The sequence below is a fragment of the Pistacia vera genome, unplaced genomic scaffold, assembly GCF_008641045.1.
Source record: "Pistacia vera cultivar Batoury unplaced genomic scaffold, PisVer_v2 Contig146, whole genome shotgun sequence".
In the NCBI taxonomy this organism is placed as follows: domain Eukaryota; kingdom Viridiplantae; phylum Streptophyta; class Magnoliopsida; order Sapindales; family Anacardiaceae; genus Pistacia; species Pistacia vera.
The window spans coordinates 518,997-538,283 of NW_022195532.1; the positions used below are offsets into that span (position 1 = coordinate 518,997).

The window sequence follows — 19,287 nt, forward strand, 5'->3', positions numbered from 1 at the left end:
CAAAGAAGATTTTAAAGTGGTGGATGCTAAGGTAGCAAAGCTAGTCCATGATTGTATTGATATTAGTGTGGGTCAGGCGCGAAGCGGATGAAGTACAAAAGTTACTGAAAAGTAAGTGCTTTTACTTTACAAGAGAGAGAGAGTCGTTTTTGTAAAGAAGTCGCGAATCCCCCTAAATGGGGGGGTCTTTTTCGGTTTATAGCAAATTGAAGAGTTTGTAATTCATCAATTAAATCCAGGGGTGGTGGTGTGATTGTCAGGATGTAATCCGGGCTTTACCCATTGTCTTTTCCAAGCTGATTTTGCACGACTGCGGCAGAGGATGGACGCGTGGAGCTCCATATTACTTTGCAGGTTGAGTGTGGGTGTTGCTGAGGGCGAAGGTTCACCGTAACGGGACTTCCCACGTCAGCCCTTATTTCCCGGTATACACAGCTAAAATAATTAACTCATAATATGTTGTATTATTTATCTTAATTTAAACAGATTCAGGTTGTTTGTATTTGTTATTGTCCCAGAGGAACGAGAAAGTGGATAGGTGTGTTTGGATCATGCTACAAAACAAGCATGTGTGCAAAGAATTAGCACATATTCATGGAGGAGCTTAACAGGAAGTTTAAAGAAAAGCGCTAAAAGTGCGCAACCGTTATAATATCTTGGTTATGGAATTTATGAGTAATGAACCAAAACATAATAAATCTATTGATGATCTTAGGAAATAGACCGAGATTTACAAGGTACTACCTGTTGTTTAAAACGAGAGCTGATCCCCCAATGTCGGCGTTGTTACTACACATGGATGAAAGCAAGAGAAGAACACAATGTGAGTGAGATTATAGAAGAACAATTGAGGCCACAGAAACAAAGCCATACCTTCTCGCTTTTGGCGAAGATTCAAGTGTTGTAATATGTTCGTATCAGTTTTAAATCTGTACGTGGGAATTGTCCCACAGATATTAAATTTATTTTTTTAGGGGGAGGATCATACAGTAGCTTCGCTACTGGGTTCCTTAAGCGCGCATGAAGTTTCACTACTTGCAAGGCCTGGAGACACCTCAACCAAAATCAAGTTTAAATTACAATCTCTGAAATATCTTTTGCAAAAAACAATAATAGGCCAAGATTCTATTTCTGCTGGATTAATTTAGTATTATGAAAAGGAAGATGGTGATGACAAAAAAGATATTGCCAGCAATAGTGAATAGTAACCGCTTCAGCGGTGCCGTTCGGAGGTCAGCAATCACACTAAAGGTCTCCAGTCGAGGTCCAGGCAAACCCAAAAATAACTTTATGTTATCTCGATTGGCAAGCCAAAAATTAAATCATTTCATTTTCCGATTACTTTAACATGAAATATAATACATTCCATTTAAAATGATTTTTTTTTTTCATGTAATATCATTCATTTTTAATTTTGTTTCATTTTTTCATTTCTTTAGTAGCCCAGAAAAAGGAAATCAACACGGGATTGGGAATGCAGTAAATTAACCCAAAAGTTTAAATTTGTTGAAATTTGTGACAAAAGAATAAAATTAAATATTAATATAACATGTTTTATGAATCTTCATTAAAACTTATCGTTTTTTATATACCATGGACTCATGAGGTTGTCATACCTATAATGTAGGGTATAATTTAATTAAATTTTTAATATTTAAGTCGTAATAAGTAATGCACTAATAGAATAATGTTTATCAATTTATCAATGTATAATTAAGAATTACAAATTATTATAGAGCTACGTGAAGTTAAAACTTGATAATTAGGTAAATAAATTACATATCAATTCAATCAAATATATTATTGTATTCAAAAAATAATTCTTGTAGAAACATTAAAACCTTTAATTGGTCTAATTACAATATGCAATTTAATAATCAAAACTGTAATATTTAATAATATATTTAAAAAACATTTTAAATAATATATAGAAATATATATATATATAATATATAATATTTTAGTATTATATAATCTACCAACAACCAAATGGGGACCTCCAGTCCGCACACGCACCACACGGTTTTAATACATTCTAAATTTTTATATGTAAATTAGGGAACCCCCCAATTCTGTAATGATATCTGTTTCAGTCCAAGTCAGATAAGTTCCAAGCAGGTGTCTAACTCGGGAAGACCATGGTTCCAAGCAGTTCCATATCGGGTATCGCCACGATCCAAGGAGAAGTTCAATCCCCAAGTATCGCCATTAGTTCGGTTCCGGTTTCGGTTTCGATTTTGGTTTCGTTCCAAAATATGGATCGAAACCTAATAGTAAAATTATCGTTTTGGTTCCAATTTTGGTTTAGTTACCTACTAACCATGCTCACCCCTAATCAGACTAGGCCACCCATGGGATGGGTTGCAATAGTTAGTTTTATGTAAGGAGAATGACTAACTATAAGTGCTGTAGTATACGCTTATTAAAGTGTTAGAAAATATCAAAAACATCTCCTTGTTTTGGATGAATGACGATATCTGTTTTGTGGCGTTACTGGTATGATGTCCATTATTTCACTAAAAGGTCTAGTTCGAGTGAGCAAAAGCTAAAAAGTAAATTATATTTTTATTTTCAACTTTTTACAAAACATGAATATAACATCATTCAATTTTAAATTGATTTTTTTTTTTTTTTCAAACTTTCAGCTACTTGGGCATCGCAAGGACATATTATACATCACAGGACGTTCTTACATTTCAATAAATCCAACGCAATAATTACAAGAAAAGAATAGAAAATATTAACATATTCGTAATACCATGAATATAGATCATTCACTTTTGCAAATTAATGTAGAATAGATAGCCAAGCCACAAGAAGGATTGCAATAAAAGGAAAAAGTCTGCACTCTCATATTATATGACTATTAACCATTTATTATATTTTGCATTAATTTAAACCAAATCTTACATCCATTTATGGATACCAAATCTCCACAACATCATGCCCCCATCTTTTTTCTTTTTAAGACTCTCAACTAAATAATACACAACACTTGATACGGATCTCACAATCAAGATTTATCATTGCTTGATTCTCTCGTCACGGTTTAACCACTCTAAGGGCATATATTAATACATACACATGGAATATGCTTTATATAATATAAACGATGCCTTTATAGATTGAATAATCCTGATCCACAGAGTCTACATACAACAATATAATTGGCTCAGGGACACCTACTCTAAAACTTCTCACATAAACATTATTTCTTTGCAACCCAAAATTTGTTCAGTTTGCATTTGCTTGAAATTATGCATTCCAAATAACTCACAGCTGTCTAAACAATTCCTTTATAGATGTATATTCAGGTGATAGAAATTGATACACCAGCCAATATGCTGATAGCATGAATTGATTTTAAATCAAATTAATTATTTTAAATGTAAATGTTTTAAATGCCAACATAACTTGTGATGAGCGTGCAACTATCATAAGTTTGACTCATGAATCATGATAACAAAACTTTGATTTTCTTTTACTTTAACTTGTGATGAGCGTGTGCAATTATATATTTACTTTAAAATTTGTATAATTTAACACTTATTATGTCTTAATCTAATTAGTTTATTTTATTAGAATAAATTTGTTTACAATGTATTTCAAAAATATTGAATAAACATATCCGCACAACGTGTGAGCCCCATGTCTAGTTCTATGAATATACGAAAGGAAGAATATATCATTTTATATAGCAAGTCAATCTTGGCTATGAAATAATAAATCTATTTTAGTATGTTATCTTCCCATATTTATATCTAAACTATCCATTGAGATTTCCTTTCCAAATAATTAAGCTAATGAAAAGTCATATATAAAGCAGTCTTACAGATTTGTTCTGGCATAGAAATTAAAGGCTAAAAATATCGACGGAAATGGAGAAAACTAAAGTCCAGTCTCTTCTGATTGTTTTCTTGGTGTTGGGGCTTCTTTCTATGCAACCTGTAGCCGCCAGTTTCAAGAGATGCTACCGTCATTGCCTAAAAAAATGTACTTTTACAATTATAATTAATCCTGCTTAGGGGAATGTCTAGGCGGCCATAACGTCAATACTTCTTTAACCAGCAATGACTTCTGCGATGTCGGTTGTGTCTCCTCCTTGTGCTTCAATCTTATGACGAAAGAAAACCTTCAAAAACCTGGAGGTAACTAATTAGACTCAGAATATTTTCACGATTTATTTATCTATAATCTATAAAGTATTCATGTTTTTTTTTTTTTTTAATTTGTTATTGTCAGGGAAAGAGAAAGTGGAAGGGTGTTTGGATTCATGCTCAACAAGCTATTGCGCCAAGAATTGATCATAGAATGGAAAGTTAAAATAAAAGCGGTGAAAGTGCGCACCATATACTAATCTTGTAATTGAGAATTTTTATGATATAATCAAAAAACAATAATAAATCTAATTGATCAATCTTATTGGAAACACTAAAATACTACTTCTTGTTTATAAAGGAGTTATGATCCAACCAATGTCGGCGTTGTTACTCCCACATGGATGAAAAAAAGAGAAGATACAGCGCAAAGTGAGCTATAAAAGAAGAATTGAGACGGGATACTAAGCATACCTTTCTCGGCCTTTTGGCTAAGATCAAGTGTAGTATCTGTTCTTATCAGTTTAATATCTGATACGTGGGACATTGTCCCACATGATATTAAATTTATTTCTTTAGGGGGAGGGCTCGCCACAGTAGCTTGCTACTGGAGCCCTCAAGCGTCGCCTTTGTGTTGCACTACAGCAAGGGCCCGGCTCACCCCTTCCAAATGTAGTTCAACTTCCATTCTAAATTTCACAAGAGGTTATTTATCCGGACCAATTGGCAGCATGCATCACAAACTGTTGACAAAGCTAAAAATGTTTTATAGGTGCTTGACCATAAAGTAAAAGATAGTAGAGCATCTAAACTGTTTGTTAAAAGTGCCATAAGACGTAATTAAACAACATATTTCTGTTTCCGACTCTCTCAGCGAGAGCATTTTACATTAGTGAGTTAAGCTATCGAGTTCTACAGCTGCTTGGCATAGTCATATTAGTCAAATGATACTTGGGAAAGATTATTGTTTATGGGGGAATCAAGAAATGAAGATATAGTCCCTAAGGGTGAGCGGGTCCTTAACAAATCTAGAGAATATAGATTTACTTGTGCTCGCCGTTTTAAGCGGCAACCTCCTTAACAAACATAGTTGAGTTTTCTTGTAATGAAAATTGCTTTGTGAACCAGAAACAAACTTAATTTATGCTCACACCTAAGTTATCATATATGAGTAGCAAAATGTTTGAAATACTAACCTGACTCTAAGACAACTTTGATTTACTTGGTGATGGAACTCCGCACATACCCAGTTTTAGATCTACTGAAGGTTCACTTTTTGGATGCTAACATTTGGCTACTCATATATGATAACTTTAATAGGAGGTCATTTTTCCAGAGCAATTGTCCACATGCATCACAAACAAAGAGCTAACTGTTTGTTAAAAATGCCATGCTTTTACTAATTTATACACCTGAGGTGATGTATCTGGACTCCAGTGAATTATTGGGAATTTTAAGACGTAACTAAACAAACAACAATAAATTTGATTGGAACAATTCTCTACCATCTGCATAACATTCTCCTCTGTTTATGACTCTCCCAGCAAGAGCATTTTCATAACATTCTCACTCTGTTTTTAACTTCAGCAACAACATTTTTATGGCATTTCTCACTCTGTTTTTAACTCTCCCGGCAAGTGCATTTTATGTCACTCTGATTTCTTGTCATTAGTCAATGATACTTTGGAAAGATTATTGCTTAATGAGCTTATGGGAGAATCAAGAAATGTAGATATGGCTCTAATCCCACATGGCCTAGAGCATATAATTCTCACCCGTAACTTAGATATATAAAATGCAGTAAATTCCTTACTTTAAGCATGGAGCCGTGTGGTGAGCACAAAGCGAACTATTCTTTCGCCTTTTACTAAAGAATACCGTGTGCTCGCCACTCTAAAACGGCATACCTCTATTTTTGGAGGGGTTGTTCTCTCTCGAGTGCAGCTCCCTATCAAATTTAGTCGTGAAAATTATGGTTATTAGTATTTTATAATATACGTATAGTAAGATATAAGTTGTCAACGATACAACTTTTAATAAGTATCGCGATATGATTTTATTAATTTGGGTTTAAGGTCCAAAAAAAATTTCAGGTCGGATCTAAGTCACCTAACTCAGTTCATTAAAACTTGCCCAAATCTACCCTTTTTGCATGGAAAAAGTGAAGAGGAAGATGTGTTACCCATTAACTCCAAGATGTTGGCCTAGTGGTCAAGGAGGTGTGCTCCCTTCCTTAACTTTTTGGGTTCAAACCTTAGGGCCACCTATCTCAATGCATAATTGTCTTACCTATTCATTGGGTTTGTAGGGTATTCAATGGACCATAGTGATTAGTTGAGATGCGCGTAAGCTGATTAGAACACCCCAGTTACCAAAAAAAAAAAAATATATGTTGCCTATTTTGCATGATAATAATAACATAAATGGAGATATAGATATTGACATTGATCTTGAAAATAATATGAATGGTTGAGAGGAAATGATATAAATTCTTAATTTTGTGATTAATTTTAATTATGTAGTACTATAATTTAAAGCTAATAATATCACAAAATTTGTTAATTAATCTTGAGGATGATATTAATTTTTAGAAAATTTTTATTATTTTTAAAATAACGTATCCTACGATACGATACATAATTCGAAAAATTAGGTTTTCAATACACAATACAATACACGATTTGACAATTATGGTGAAAATTGCTTTATATTAATAAGATCTTGCTTAATTTTTAAGTGCAGCAAGACTGTGAATGTAACACAACCTTGATTTGGTTTTAGAGGTGATGGAACTGCAAACATACACTGTTTCTGTTTCAGATTATTGAAGGATCATTTGTGTAATGCCTTAACCATGCCAATATTTATCATGTCATTTGATGGGTACTTTTTGCGATCCGAAATTTGTTTGGTTAGCAATAGCCAGAAGGTTCAAGTCCAGTTCAGCAGTGCTGCCTAAACAAAATTCCTTAAAGCAGTTCTGGTGAGAGAAATCAGAGTCACTCTACTGATAGCAGAAAATCAGCCACTAGTTCTTCAGTATGTAATTAATGAAAAACAGCTTTTTTATTATTTCCAAATAAGTAGAATAACAAATCAAAAAAATACCGTATAAATTGGCATAAATAAAGGCAGCAATGTCAGGCCTGGTTTCTCCCACATTGATGAAACAAGAGAAGACACAATGCAGAGTAGAGCTATAAAAGAACAATTGAGCCACAGAACAAAGCATACCTTTCTCGGCCTTTTGGCTAAGATCAAGTGTAGTATCTGTTCTTATCAGTTTAATATCTGATACGTGGGACATTGCCCCACATGATATTAAATTTATCTTTTTAGGGGGAGGATCCACTTCAGTAGCTTGCTACTGGGTTCCTTAAGCGTTGCCCATGCGTTGCACTACTGCAAGGGCCTGGCGCACCCCAACCAAATCCAAGTTTAAATTACAATCTCTGAAGGTATCTTTATGCAAAAAACAACAATGCCAAGATTCTATTTCTGCTGGATAATTTTAGTTTATATGAAAATGAAGTTGGTGATGATAAAAAATATTGCCGGCAATAGTAAATATTAAGGTTCAGTGGTGTCGTTCGCACGTCAGTCCATCACACTAAAGGTCTCCAGTTCGAGTCCAGGCAAACCCAAACATAAATTTATTTTTAATTTTCGATGGGCAAAGCCAAAAATTAAATCATTTCATTTTCGATTACTTAACATGAAATATAATATCATTCCATTTTAAATTGATTTTTTTTTCATTTAATATCATTCATTTTTAATTTTTTTTTAATTTTTCGTTTTCTTTAGTAGCCCAGAAAAAGGAACCAAAACCGATTGGTTCCCAAGAAAAAGAACTGAAACTGGAACTGAAATAGACCGGAATTGAAATGCAGTAAATTAACATTAATTGTGAATTTGTGACAAAAGAATAAAATTAAATAGTAATATTAACATGTTTTATGAATCTTTAATTAAACACTTACCTTTTTTAATATACCATGACTCGTGAGGTTGTCATACTATAATGTAATTTTATAATTATTTAATTCAATAATAAGTAATGCACTAATATAATAATGTTTATCAATTTATCATATATAATTAATTAATGAAAAATTTATTATAGATATAATTGAAAGATAAAACTTGATAATTTAGGTAAATAAATAAATATTATTCAATCAAATATATTACTTTATTCAAAAATAATTATTTTAATTAGATCCTAATTTAAATTATTCACTTAATTAATCAAAACTTCAATATTATAATATATATTTAAAAAAAATTTTAAAATATATATATATAATATTTTATTATTTAATATAATCTACACCAATCAAATGGGGCCCTCCAAGTCCACACACGCACCCACACGAGTTTTATCCCATTCTAAATTTTTTATATGTAAAATTATTAGACCCCCCATTCTCTATTGATATTTCGTTTTTGTCCAAGTTCCAAGCAGGTTCTAGCTCGGGTACCCACCTTTGGTTCCAAGCAAGTTCCATATCGGGTACTCGTCATCGGTTCCAAGCAAGTTCCATCCCAAGTACTCGCCATTAGTTTCGGTTTCGGTTTCGGTTTTAATTTTGGTTTTAGTTCCAGCGGAACCGGACCCGTACAATGTTGATCCTAAAATATTGGAATCGGAACCTACTAGTACAGTATCGATTCCGGTTCCAATTCTCGTTCTAGTTCTACCTATTACCCATGCTCACCCTTAATCGTTGGGCTACCCATGGGTGGGTTGCATAGTCAGTTTTATGAAGATGAATTACTAAATAAAGCTGTTTTATGTATAAGCTTATTTAAAGTTTTAGAAATATCAAAAAAATCTCTATGTTATTTGATGAATCTACGAATATCAATGTTTTGTGGTGTATCTGGTTACGATGTCAATCTATTTTGCTAAAGGTCTAGTTCGAGTTGAGCAAAGCTAAAAATTAAATTATATTTTTATTTTCGACTTTACAAAACATGAAATATAACATCATTCACTTTTAAATTGATTTTTTTTTTCAACTTTTCATCTTCTTTGGCATCGCAAGACAATACATACATCACAAGAAGTTCTTACATTTAATAACTACCAACAACAATTAATTTAAAGATAAAAGAAATAGAAAATATTAAAAAATATTGTAATACCATCAATATAATATCATTCAATTTTGACAATTAATGAATGAATAGATAGCAAATCCATAAGAAGCACTGCATAAAAGGAAACTGAAATCTCTCATATTATTATTATTATTATTATTTAACCATATATTAATATTTTGCATTAATTTAAAACAAATCTTACATCCATTTATGGCTACCAAATCTCCAACAAAATTCATGCCCCCTATCCTTTTTTCTTTTTAAGACTCTCAACTAAATTAATAAACTAAATACGTTTCCGAAAACAACATGATCATAATACATAAATGGAGATAATATTGACATTGATCTTGAAATAATATGAATGGTTGAGGAGGAATGATATAATTCTTAATTTTGTGATAATTTTAATTATGTAGTACTATAATTTAAAGCTAATAATATCACAAATTGTTAATTAATCTTGAGGATGATATTAATTTTTAGAAAATTTTTATTATTTTTAAAATACGTATCCTACGATACGATACATAATTCGAAAAATTAGTGTTTCAATACACAATACAATACACGATTTTGACAATTATGGTGAAAATTGCTTTATATTATAAGATCTTGCTTAATTTTTAAGTGCAGCAAGACTGTGATGTAACACAACCTTGATTTGGTTTAGAGGATGGAACTGCAAACATACACTGTTCTGTTTCAGATTTATGAAGATCATTTGTGTAATGCCTTAACCATGCCAATATTTATCATGTCATTGATGGGTACTTTTTGCGATCCGAAATTGGTTTGGTTAGCAATAGCCGAAGGTTCAAGTCCATTCGCTCAAGCCATTGATCAAGCCTTGCTTGATTTTGGCTAACACCCCCCCTCAAGCTCAAGGTGGTAACGCAGATTCTAGATTAAGATTGGAAACTAGCTCCGTGAATTGTCCAGTGATGAGCTTTTGTGAAGACATTGACAAGTTGATCGACGGAGCAGACAAATACTAGCTCAACAGTGCCTTGTGCAATGTGGTGGCGAATGAAGTGACAATCAATCTCAATGTATTTAATGCATTCATGGAAGACATCATTATCAGCGATCTATATTGCACTCTGATTGTCAAAATGAATAGGAACGGCAAAGGAATGAGCAACACCCATATCTTCTAGGAGCCGTTGGAGCCAAAGCAGTTCGGCAATGGTATCAGCTAAGGCACAATATTCGGCTTCTGTGTTAGATCGAGCTGTAACTGATGGTTTCTTACTTCGCCAAGAAATGAGTAAGACCAAGGAAGAAATAGTACCCAATGGTGGAGCATCGATCAGTAGGATCCCCTGCCCAATCAGCATCAAAGTAAACACGCAACTATAGTGAGGAGCGAGCAAAAAAAGAGAGACTCATGAAAAGAGTGCATTTGATGTATCGCAGAATCCGTAGGACAGCAGTATAATAGGTGAAGCATGGAGCAGAAATGAATTGACTAACAGTATGAACAGCATAAGCGATGTCAGGCAAAGAGTATCCCACGTTGGCTACAAGAGGGAAGAGGCAATGTAGACCAGAAAGCACGGTTTAATACAATGAGATTTCTGTCTTCTTAAGGTAATAAAAAATATTCATGGGCATTGTGTTTGCTCCTCCTCAAGGTCATAGAAGTGAACGAATATTAAAGAGAATCTGATTCATCAGCCCAGCAGAAGAGAGTTATGTCATGCCCTTACTAACTGAAAGAGAGAGATGCACGTAGTCTAACATGAACTAGAAAAGATAAAACCTTCAATCCACAACGTAAATATATAAACCGCAGTAACTGATTATAAAAAACATGGAGCCGTGTGGTGAGCACAAAGCGAACTATTCTTTAGCCTTTTACTAAAGAATACCGTGTGCTCGCCACTTCAAGCGGCATACCTCTATTTTTGGAGGGGTTGTACTCTTTTAGTGCAACTCCTTAACAAATCTAGTTTAGTGTTCTTGTAATGAAAATTGCTTTGTGAACCAGAAACTTACTTAGTTTACGTGTGTTATGGTCACGCCTGATTTTTACACAACTTTGATTTACTTGGTGATGGAACTCCACACATGCTCTGTTTTAGATTTACTGAAGAAGGTTCACCTGTTGAATGCTTTTAACATTAGGCTACTCATATATGATTACTTTAACAGGAGGTCATCTTTCCAGAGCAATTGTCCACATGCATCACAAACAAAGAGCTACAATGTTTTATTGTGCTTGACCACAAAATAAAAGTGGAGTATCTAAACTGTTTGTTAAAAATGCCATGCTTTTACTAGTTTATACACTTGATTGCAGAACTAATAAGTTTTCTTGCGGTAGATGTGTCTGGACCATCTTCACTAACATTCTCCTCTGTTTATGACTCTCCCAGAAAGAGTATTTTCATAACGTTCTCCTCTGTTTATGACTGTCCCAGCAAGAGCATTTTCATAAATTCTTACTCTGTTTTTGACTTTAGCGAGAGCATTTTTATAGCATTCTCATTCTGTTTTTTACCCTCCCAGGAAGTGCATTTTATGTTAGTGAGTTAAGATTTCTGATTTTATGTTAGTGCATTTTATGGCAGCTGCTTGGCATGGTCATTAGTCAATGAGCTTAAGGGAGAATCAAGATATGTAGATATGGTTCAAATCCCACATGGCCTAGAACGTAGAATCCTGACCCATAACTTAGATATATAAGATGCAGTAAATTCCTTATTCTAAGCACGGAGCCGCGTGATGAGCACAAAGCGAACTATTCTTTCGCCTTTTACTAAAGAATACCGTGTGCTCGCCACTCTAAAACGGCATACCTCTATTTTTGGAGGGGTTGTTCTCTCTTGAGTGCAGCTCCCTATCAAATTTAGTCGTGAAAATTATGGTTATTAGTATTTTATAATATACGTATAGTAAGATATAAGTTGTCAACGATACAACTTTTAATAAGTATCGCGATATGATTTTATTAATTTGGGTTTAAGGTCCAAAAAAAATTTCAGGTCGGATCTAAGTCACCTAACTCAGTTCATTAAAACTTGCCCAAATCTACCCTTTTTGCATGGAAAAAGTGAAGAGGAAGATGTGTTACCCATTAACTCCAAGATGTTGGCCTAGTGGTCAAGGAGGTGTGCTCCCTTCCTTAACTTTTTGGGTTCAAACCTTAGGGCCACCTATCTCAATGCATAATTGTCTTACCTATTCATTGGGTTTGTAGGGTATTCAATGGACCATAGTGATTAGTTGAGATGCGCGTAAGCTGATTAGAACACCCCAGTTACCAAAAAAAAAAAAATATATGTTGCCTATTTTGCATGATAATAATAACATAAATGGAGATATAGATATTGACATTGATCTTGAAAATAATATGAATGGTTGAGAGGAAATGATATAAATTCTTAATTTTGTGATTAATTTTAATTATGTAGTACTATAATTTAAAGCTAATAATATCACAAAATTTGTTAATTAATCTTGAGGATGATATTAATTTTTAGAAAATTTTTATTATTTTTAAAATAACGTATCCTACGATACGATACATAATTCGAAAAATTAGGTTTTCAATACACAATACAATACACGATTTGACAATTATGGTGAAAATTGCTTTATATTAATAAGATCTTGCTTAATTTTTAAGTGCAGCAAGACTGTGAATGTAACACAACCTTGATTTGGTTTTAGAGGTGATGGAACTGCAAACATACACTGTTTCTGTTTCAGATTATTGAAGGATCATTTGTGTAATGCCTTAACCATGCCAATATTTATCATGTCATTTGATGGGTACTTTTTGCGATCCGAAATTTGTTTGGTTAGCAATAGCCAGAAGGTTCAAGTCCAGTTCAGCAGTGCTGCCTAAACAAAATTCCTTAAAGCAGTTCTGGTGAGAGAAATCAGAGTCACTCTACTGATAGCAGAAAATCAGCCACTAGTTCTTCAGTATGTAATTAATGAAAAACAGCTTTTTTATTATTTCCAAATAAGTAGAATAACAAATCAAAAAAATACCGTATAAATTGGCATAAATAAAGGCAGCAATGTCAGGCCTGGTTTCTCCCACATTGATGAAACAAGAGAAGACACAATGCAGAGTAGAGCTATAAAAGAACAATTGAGCCACAGAACAAAGCATACCTTTCTCGGCCTTTTGGCTAAGATCAAGTGTAGTATCTGTTCTTATCAGTTTAATATCTGATACGTGGGACATTGCCCCACATGATATTAAATTTATCTTTTTAGGGGGAGGATCCACTTCAGTAGCTTGCTACTGGGTTCCTTAAGCGTTGCCCATGCGTTGCACTACTGCAAGGGCCTGGCGCACCCCAACCAAATCCAAGTTTAAATTACAATCTCTGAAGGTATCTTTATGCAAAAAACAACAATGCCAAGATTCTATTTCTGCTGGATAATTTTAGTTTATATGAAAATGAAGTTGGTGATGATAAAAAATATTGCCGGCAATAGTAAATATTAAGGTTCAGTGGTGTCGTTCGCACGTCAGTCCATCACACTAAAGGTCTCCAGTTCGAGTCCAGGCAAACCCAAACATAAATTTATTTTTAATTTTCGATGGGCAAAGCCAAAAATTAAATCATTTCATTTTCGATTACTTAACATGAAATATAATATCATTCCATTTTAAATTGATTTTTTTTTCATTTAATATCATTCATTTTTAATTTTTTTTTAATTTTTCGTTTTCTTTAGTAGCCCAGAAAAAGGAACCAAAACCGATTGGTTCCCAAGAAAAAGAACTGAAACTGGAACTGAAATAGACCGGAATTGAAATGCAGTAAATTAACATTAATTGTGAATTTGTGACAAAAGAATAAAATTAAATAGTAATATTAACATGTTTTATGAATCTTTAATTAAACACTTACCTTTTTTAATATACCATGACTCGTGAGGTTGTCATACTATAATGTAATTTTATAATTATTTAATTCAATAATAAGTAATGCACTAATATAATAATGTTTATCAATTTATCATATATAATTAATTAATGAAAAATTTATTATAGATATAATTGAAAGATAAAACTTGATAATTTAGGTAAATAAATAAATATTATTCAATCAAATATATTACTTTATTCAAAAATAATTATTTTAATTAGATCCTAATTTAAATTATTCACTTAATTAATCAAAACTTCAATATTATAATATATATTTAAAAAAAATTTTAAAATATATATATATAATATTTTATTATTTAATATAATCTACACCAATCAAATGGGGCCCTCCAAGTCCACACACGCACCCACACGAGTTTTATCCCATTCTAAATTTTTTATATGTAAAATTATTAGACCCCCCATTCTCTATTGATATTTCGTTTTTGTCCAAGTTCCAAGCAGGTTCTAGCTCGGGTACCCACCTTTGGTTCCAAGCAAGTTCCATATCGGGTACTCGTCATCGGTTCCAAGCAAGTTCCATCCCAAGTACTCGCCATTAGTTTCGGTTTCGGTTTCGGTTTTAATTTTGGTTTTAGTTCCAGCGGAACCGGACCCGTACAATGTTGATCCTAAAATATTGGAATCGGAACCTACTAGTACAGTATCGATTCCGGTTCCAATTCTCGTTCTAGTTCTACCTATTACCCATGCTCACCCTTAATCGTTGGGCTACCCATGGGTGGGTTGCATAGTCAGTTTTATGAAGATGAATTACTAAATAAAGCTGTTTTATGTATAAGCTTATTTAAAGTTTTAGAAATATCAAAAAAATCTCTATGTTATTTGATGAATCTACGAATATCAATGTTTTGTGGTGTATCTGGTTACGATGTCAATCTATTTTGCTAAAGGTCTAGTTCGAGTTGAGCAAAGCTAAAAATTAAATTATATTTTTATTTTCGACTTTACAAAACATGAAATATAACATCATTCACTTTTAAATTGATTTTTTTTTTCAACTTTTCATCTTCTTTGGCATCGCAAGACAATACATACATCACAAGAAGTTCTTACATTTAATAACTACCAACAACAATTAATTTAAAGATAAAAGAAATAGAAAATATTAAAAAATATTGTAATACCATCAATATAATATCATTCAATTTTGACAATTAATGAATGAATAGATAGCAAATCCATAAGAAGCACTGCATAAAAGGAAACTGAAATCTCTCATATTATTATTATTATTATTATTTAACCATATATTAATATTTTGCATTAATTTAAAACAAATCTTACATCCATTTATGGCTACCAAATCTCCAACAAAATTCATGCCCCCTATCCTTTTTTCTTTTTAAGACTCTCAACTAAATTAATAAACTAAATACGTTTCCGAAAACAATAAATACTTTAATTATGTTACTTTATAAATACTTTAATTATGTTACTTTCCTTAACTTGCTTATTTATAAAGCATACCACATCCTTCAAATCAAAACCNGTTTCATTATTGATTAGGCCCCATCCAGATGAATGTTCAGGGAGTGATCTCGATGGAGACAATTATTTTGTATGTTGGGATAATGATCTCATTCCTCCTCGTCAGTTTCCTCCCATGGATTATAACGCGGGACCACCTAAGGTTTTGCATCGTGATGTTACAATTGAGGTATTGCTCAAATCTTTTAGCATCATGCATGTTAAGACTTATTTACTCACATTCTTGAATCAACTCTTACTTCTAGTTGTTTAATTTGATTTTAATTTCCACAAGTACACTACAATTAGATAGGTATCACAACAATAAGTCCTACGAAATTCAAATATTTTTTCTGTCACTGATGTTTTGCGCTGCTAATTTTCATATGAAATTGCATCGAAACGTATATCATCTTGTCCTCGCCATTTGATTTGTTAGATTAAATTTTCGCTGTTTCTAGCAAGCACTAGTGATGTACACTTTGTTTCTCTTGGCTGCTGTCTTGACATTTTCTCATTAAGTGTTCTGTAATACAATGAAAGTATATAATTCAGCTAAATCTGTTATTGCTGGATCTTTAGCTCAATAGCTTCACACGGAGTCTATGATTGGTAATTATGATATTCCTAAGAAACATTTCATGAGATTGACCTTGAATTCTATTTCAGTATGCATCAGATTTGAAATTTACTATAAGTGGTGTTTGATCAATGCTGCAATCTGTTGTGGTCTTTTCCTTTGCTTTAACATATATATTGTTATGTTGCAGGATGTTGAGGAGTACTTCATTGACTTTATTGTCAATGACAAGTTGGGCATAATCAGTCATGCCCATGTTGTCTTTGCAGATACAGAACCTATGAAGGCAAGGAGTACGCAATGTCTTCAGCTCGCCCAGCTATCCTCTATTGCTGTGGATTTTCCTAAAACAGGTGTGGCAGCCCAATTACCAGGTCAACTACGTGTCAAGAAATATCCTGACTTCATGGATAAGCCTGACCATATGACCTATCAATCAAAGCGTGTGATGGGAAGGCTGTATCGAGAGGTAAAAGGCATTCCACCACTTACAGCAAATATCAAATCCTTCACAAAGGAAGTAGCAACGAGGTCTTTTGATTCTGATATGTTAGTAGATGGTTACTCGAAATATGTCAGTGAAGCTTTCTATTACAAGTGCGAGTATGATAGTAGGTTGAGTAACCTGATGAAGCATTATGGAATCGAAACCGAGGCTGAAATAGTCAGTGGATACATAATAAAAATGGCAAAATGTTTTGATAAGAGAAGAGATCTGGATGCAATTACTTCTGCTGCAAGGTCGATAAGAAAGGAAGCCAGGGCCTGGTTCAACAAGACAAGTGAGTCAGGTTCTAGTAATTCTGATGCTAATGATGTATATGCAAAGGCTTCAGCATGGTATTTTGTCACATACCATCACAGTTATTGGGGTCTTTGCATTGGAGGAATTACACGTGAGCATTTTCTCAGCTTTCCATGGTGTATTCATGACACCCTCATTGAAATCAAGAAGAAAAAAAGAAGCCACTAAGAGCAAGTGATGGACGTTATTTCAGTAATGGCTTGCGCTTGTAGTTGGTGGAGCGATTTGAATGGAGTTCAGCACCCAAGTATCTGCATATGCTTGTTCCTATCTAATTAAGCTGCTTGTGTAATAGCAACTTTAGTTTCTTTACCCTGTGGTAGAAGTGTATTGTTGTAATATATGTGTATTTTCAAAGTGTGTTGTGATCAGTACTAGAAACATGTAATTCAGTTCAATATAATAAAATAAATGTCCGGTTTGTTGTGTGATCTCCTGGATTTGTTTTTTTTTTTTTTTTAAATAAGATTTGTTTAAAAAATTACTTTCTAAATTGATTCTGAAATTGAGGAGGGTGGCTTTGAAGTCAAGACGTTGGAAAACTTGTGGTAAAATAGAGACAATTTTCATTTAATAATTCAAACATCTTTTATTACTAAGCCAGGTTTGATTTTTCTAAAGCTTTTCTAGTACAAGTGCCTCATATCTGAGAAATAATTATTTCCTCTCATTGATTCCTATTGTCAATTTGTATCAATAAATTAATGCTTAGTGTAATAAACTATAGAGACGGTCACACTGGCACGACTACAAAACCCTGTTCCTTGATAAAATAAGCCTAGTTAGTAAAAACGTGTATAAAATGCATGTATACGTATTTTGTAAAATCTGTCATATAATTTGCGTATAATAAAGCTTCCCGTATAATTCGCGAATTATTGAAAAAAAAAAAAAAAATCTCACCCCCAAAATAATGTCGTTTTAGTGGGTTTTTTTATTTAAAATTAAAACAGATCTTTCTTCTTTGGTTACATATTTTGTAAAATCTGCCGTATAATTCGCGTATAATAAGGCTTCTTGTATAATTCGCGAATTATTGAAAAAAAAAAAAAAAAAACAAAATCTCACCCCCAAAATGACGTCGTTTTAGTGGGTTTTTTACTAAAAATTAAAACAGATCTCTCTTCTTTGGTTCTTATTCAGTTCTTCACTTCTTCTTCCTCAGTTCGGTTCTTCTTCTTCCTCAGTTCTTCTTCAGCTTTTCTTCCTCAATTCTTCACAAATTTCCACAAGTAATCAACTCCCACAATCAACACACAACAATCAACTCCAACAAACAAGCTATGAACTCCTGATTCCAACAAACAAATTTCCATAAGATAGTTGCTCGGGCAACAGAGCGGCGAGGCTGAGGACATTGGCGGACCCAATCATGTGAACCAATCACAAGCACAAAACACAAAACCCAAGAACGGTGTGAGGGGGCGCAGATCTTGGCCACACGCAGTGGCCAACAGTGGTCAGTCATCGGTCGACAAGAAATGCAGAGGGAGAATAGAAGAAACAGAAGAAGAGGGAGAGAAGAGAAGGGAAGAGAAACAAAATAGACATAAGTTTATACAAAAGAGACGAAGGTTTAAGAAGGAAGTGAAGAGAAGGTGGAGAAAACAAAGAGAAAGAAGAGAAGAAACTTACAGAAGAAAGAGAGAGAAAGTTTTGAAAAGAACGAGAAAATGAAAGAGAAGAGACTGTGTTTAATAAAATATATAGTTTTACATGGTACATTTGTAATTTTTGTAAACTGACTGCATGGTGTATTTGTAATTTTTGTAAACAATTGGTTTTGTTATGACTGTATTTGATTTGACACTACAGTTGAATCTTGGCTAAATATTGTGTTTGAGTCTGGAGACTATAATTTGAATATCAGTTATATTTATATATTGTGTATTTGTGTTATTGGTTAATTGAATACTTTGCATTTGAAATGTTATATTGATTTTAACCAGGTAGTCCATAAAAGTGTTAAAACTAAGATTAATATTGCCGTATTTTTCAAAACGTATTATTGACAATGCACCGTATTAAACCCGTATATACCCGTACCGTATTTTTCCTATATCCGAATTTTATGGCCGAATTTTTATAAACGTATTTTTCACCGTTTGCCGTATTATACCCGTAAAATTCCCGTGCCCTTTTTTTGCCGTACCCGTATTTAGTAACTAGGAAAATAAGTTGATAGACTTTCTTAATTGTTTTAAAAAAATGTCTAATTTATAAACTATAACCCTTAATTGTTTTAGATGATTCTTGATAATTATCGGTCAAAATAAATTTTAAGAAATTTTTTCTAGACCAACAA

The 19,287-nt window shown here is 33.1% G+C and overlaps 1 protein-coding gene, 6 non-coding genes and 1 pseudogene across 7 annotated transcripts; all 8 read left to right on the forward strand.

Annotated features, from left to right (window-relative positions):
- Positions 1-869: 869 nt before the first annotated feature.
- Positions 870-1,055, forward strand: LOC116123944 (annotated as a pseudogene).
- Positions 1,056-4,567: 3,512 nt separating this feature from the next.
- LOC116123963 lies at positions 4,568-4,763 on the forward strand. Its single transcript, XR_004127142.1, has one exon. It is a non-coding gene; the product is annotated as a U2 spliceosomal RNA (small nuclear RNA).
- Positions 4,764-5,920: 1,157 nt separating this feature from the next.
- LOC116123951 lies at positions 5,921-6,040 on the forward strand. The gene has a single exon (XR_004127132.1). It is a non-coding gene; the product is annotated as a U5 spliceosomal RNA (small nuclear RNA).
- Positions 6,041-7,327: 1,287 nt separating this feature from the next.
- Positions 7,328-7,523, forward strand: LOC116123937. Its single transcript, XR_004127120.1, has one exon. It is a non-coding gene; the product is annotated as a U2 spliceosomal RNA (small nuclear RNA).
- A 3,503-nt stretch (positions 7,524-11,026) lies between these two features.
- LOC116123949 lies at positions 11,027-11,145 on the forward strand. Its single transcript, XR_004127130.1, has one exon. It is a non-coding gene; the product is annotated as a U5 spliceosomal RNA (small nuclear RNA).
- Positions 11,146-11,926: 781 nt separating this feature from the next.
- On the forward strand, positions 11,927-12,046 carry LOC116123953. The gene has a single exon (XR_004127134.1). It is a non-coding gene; the product is annotated as a U5 spliceosomal RNA (small nuclear RNA).
- A 1,287-nt stretch (positions 12,047-13,333) lies between these two features.
- LOC116123938 lies at positions 13,334-13,529 on the forward strand. Its single transcript, XR_004127121.1, has one exon. It is a non-coding gene; the product is annotated as a U2 spliceosomal RNA (small nuclear RNA).
- Positions 13,530-15,640: 2,111 nt separating this feature from the next.
- On the forward strand, positions 15,641-17,352 carry LOC116123926 (probable RNA-dependent RNA polymerase 1). Its single transcript, XM_031409664.1, has 2 exons — positions 15,641-15,787; positions 16,368-17,352. The coding sequence occupies exons 1-2, from the start codon at positions 15,734-15,736 to the stop codon at positions 17,148-17,150; spliced, it is 837 nt and encodes a 278-aa protein (XP_031265524.1). The 5' UTR covers positions 15,641-15,733; the 3' UTR covers positions 17,151-17,352.
- Positions 17,353-19,287: the final 1,935 nt, after the last annotated feature.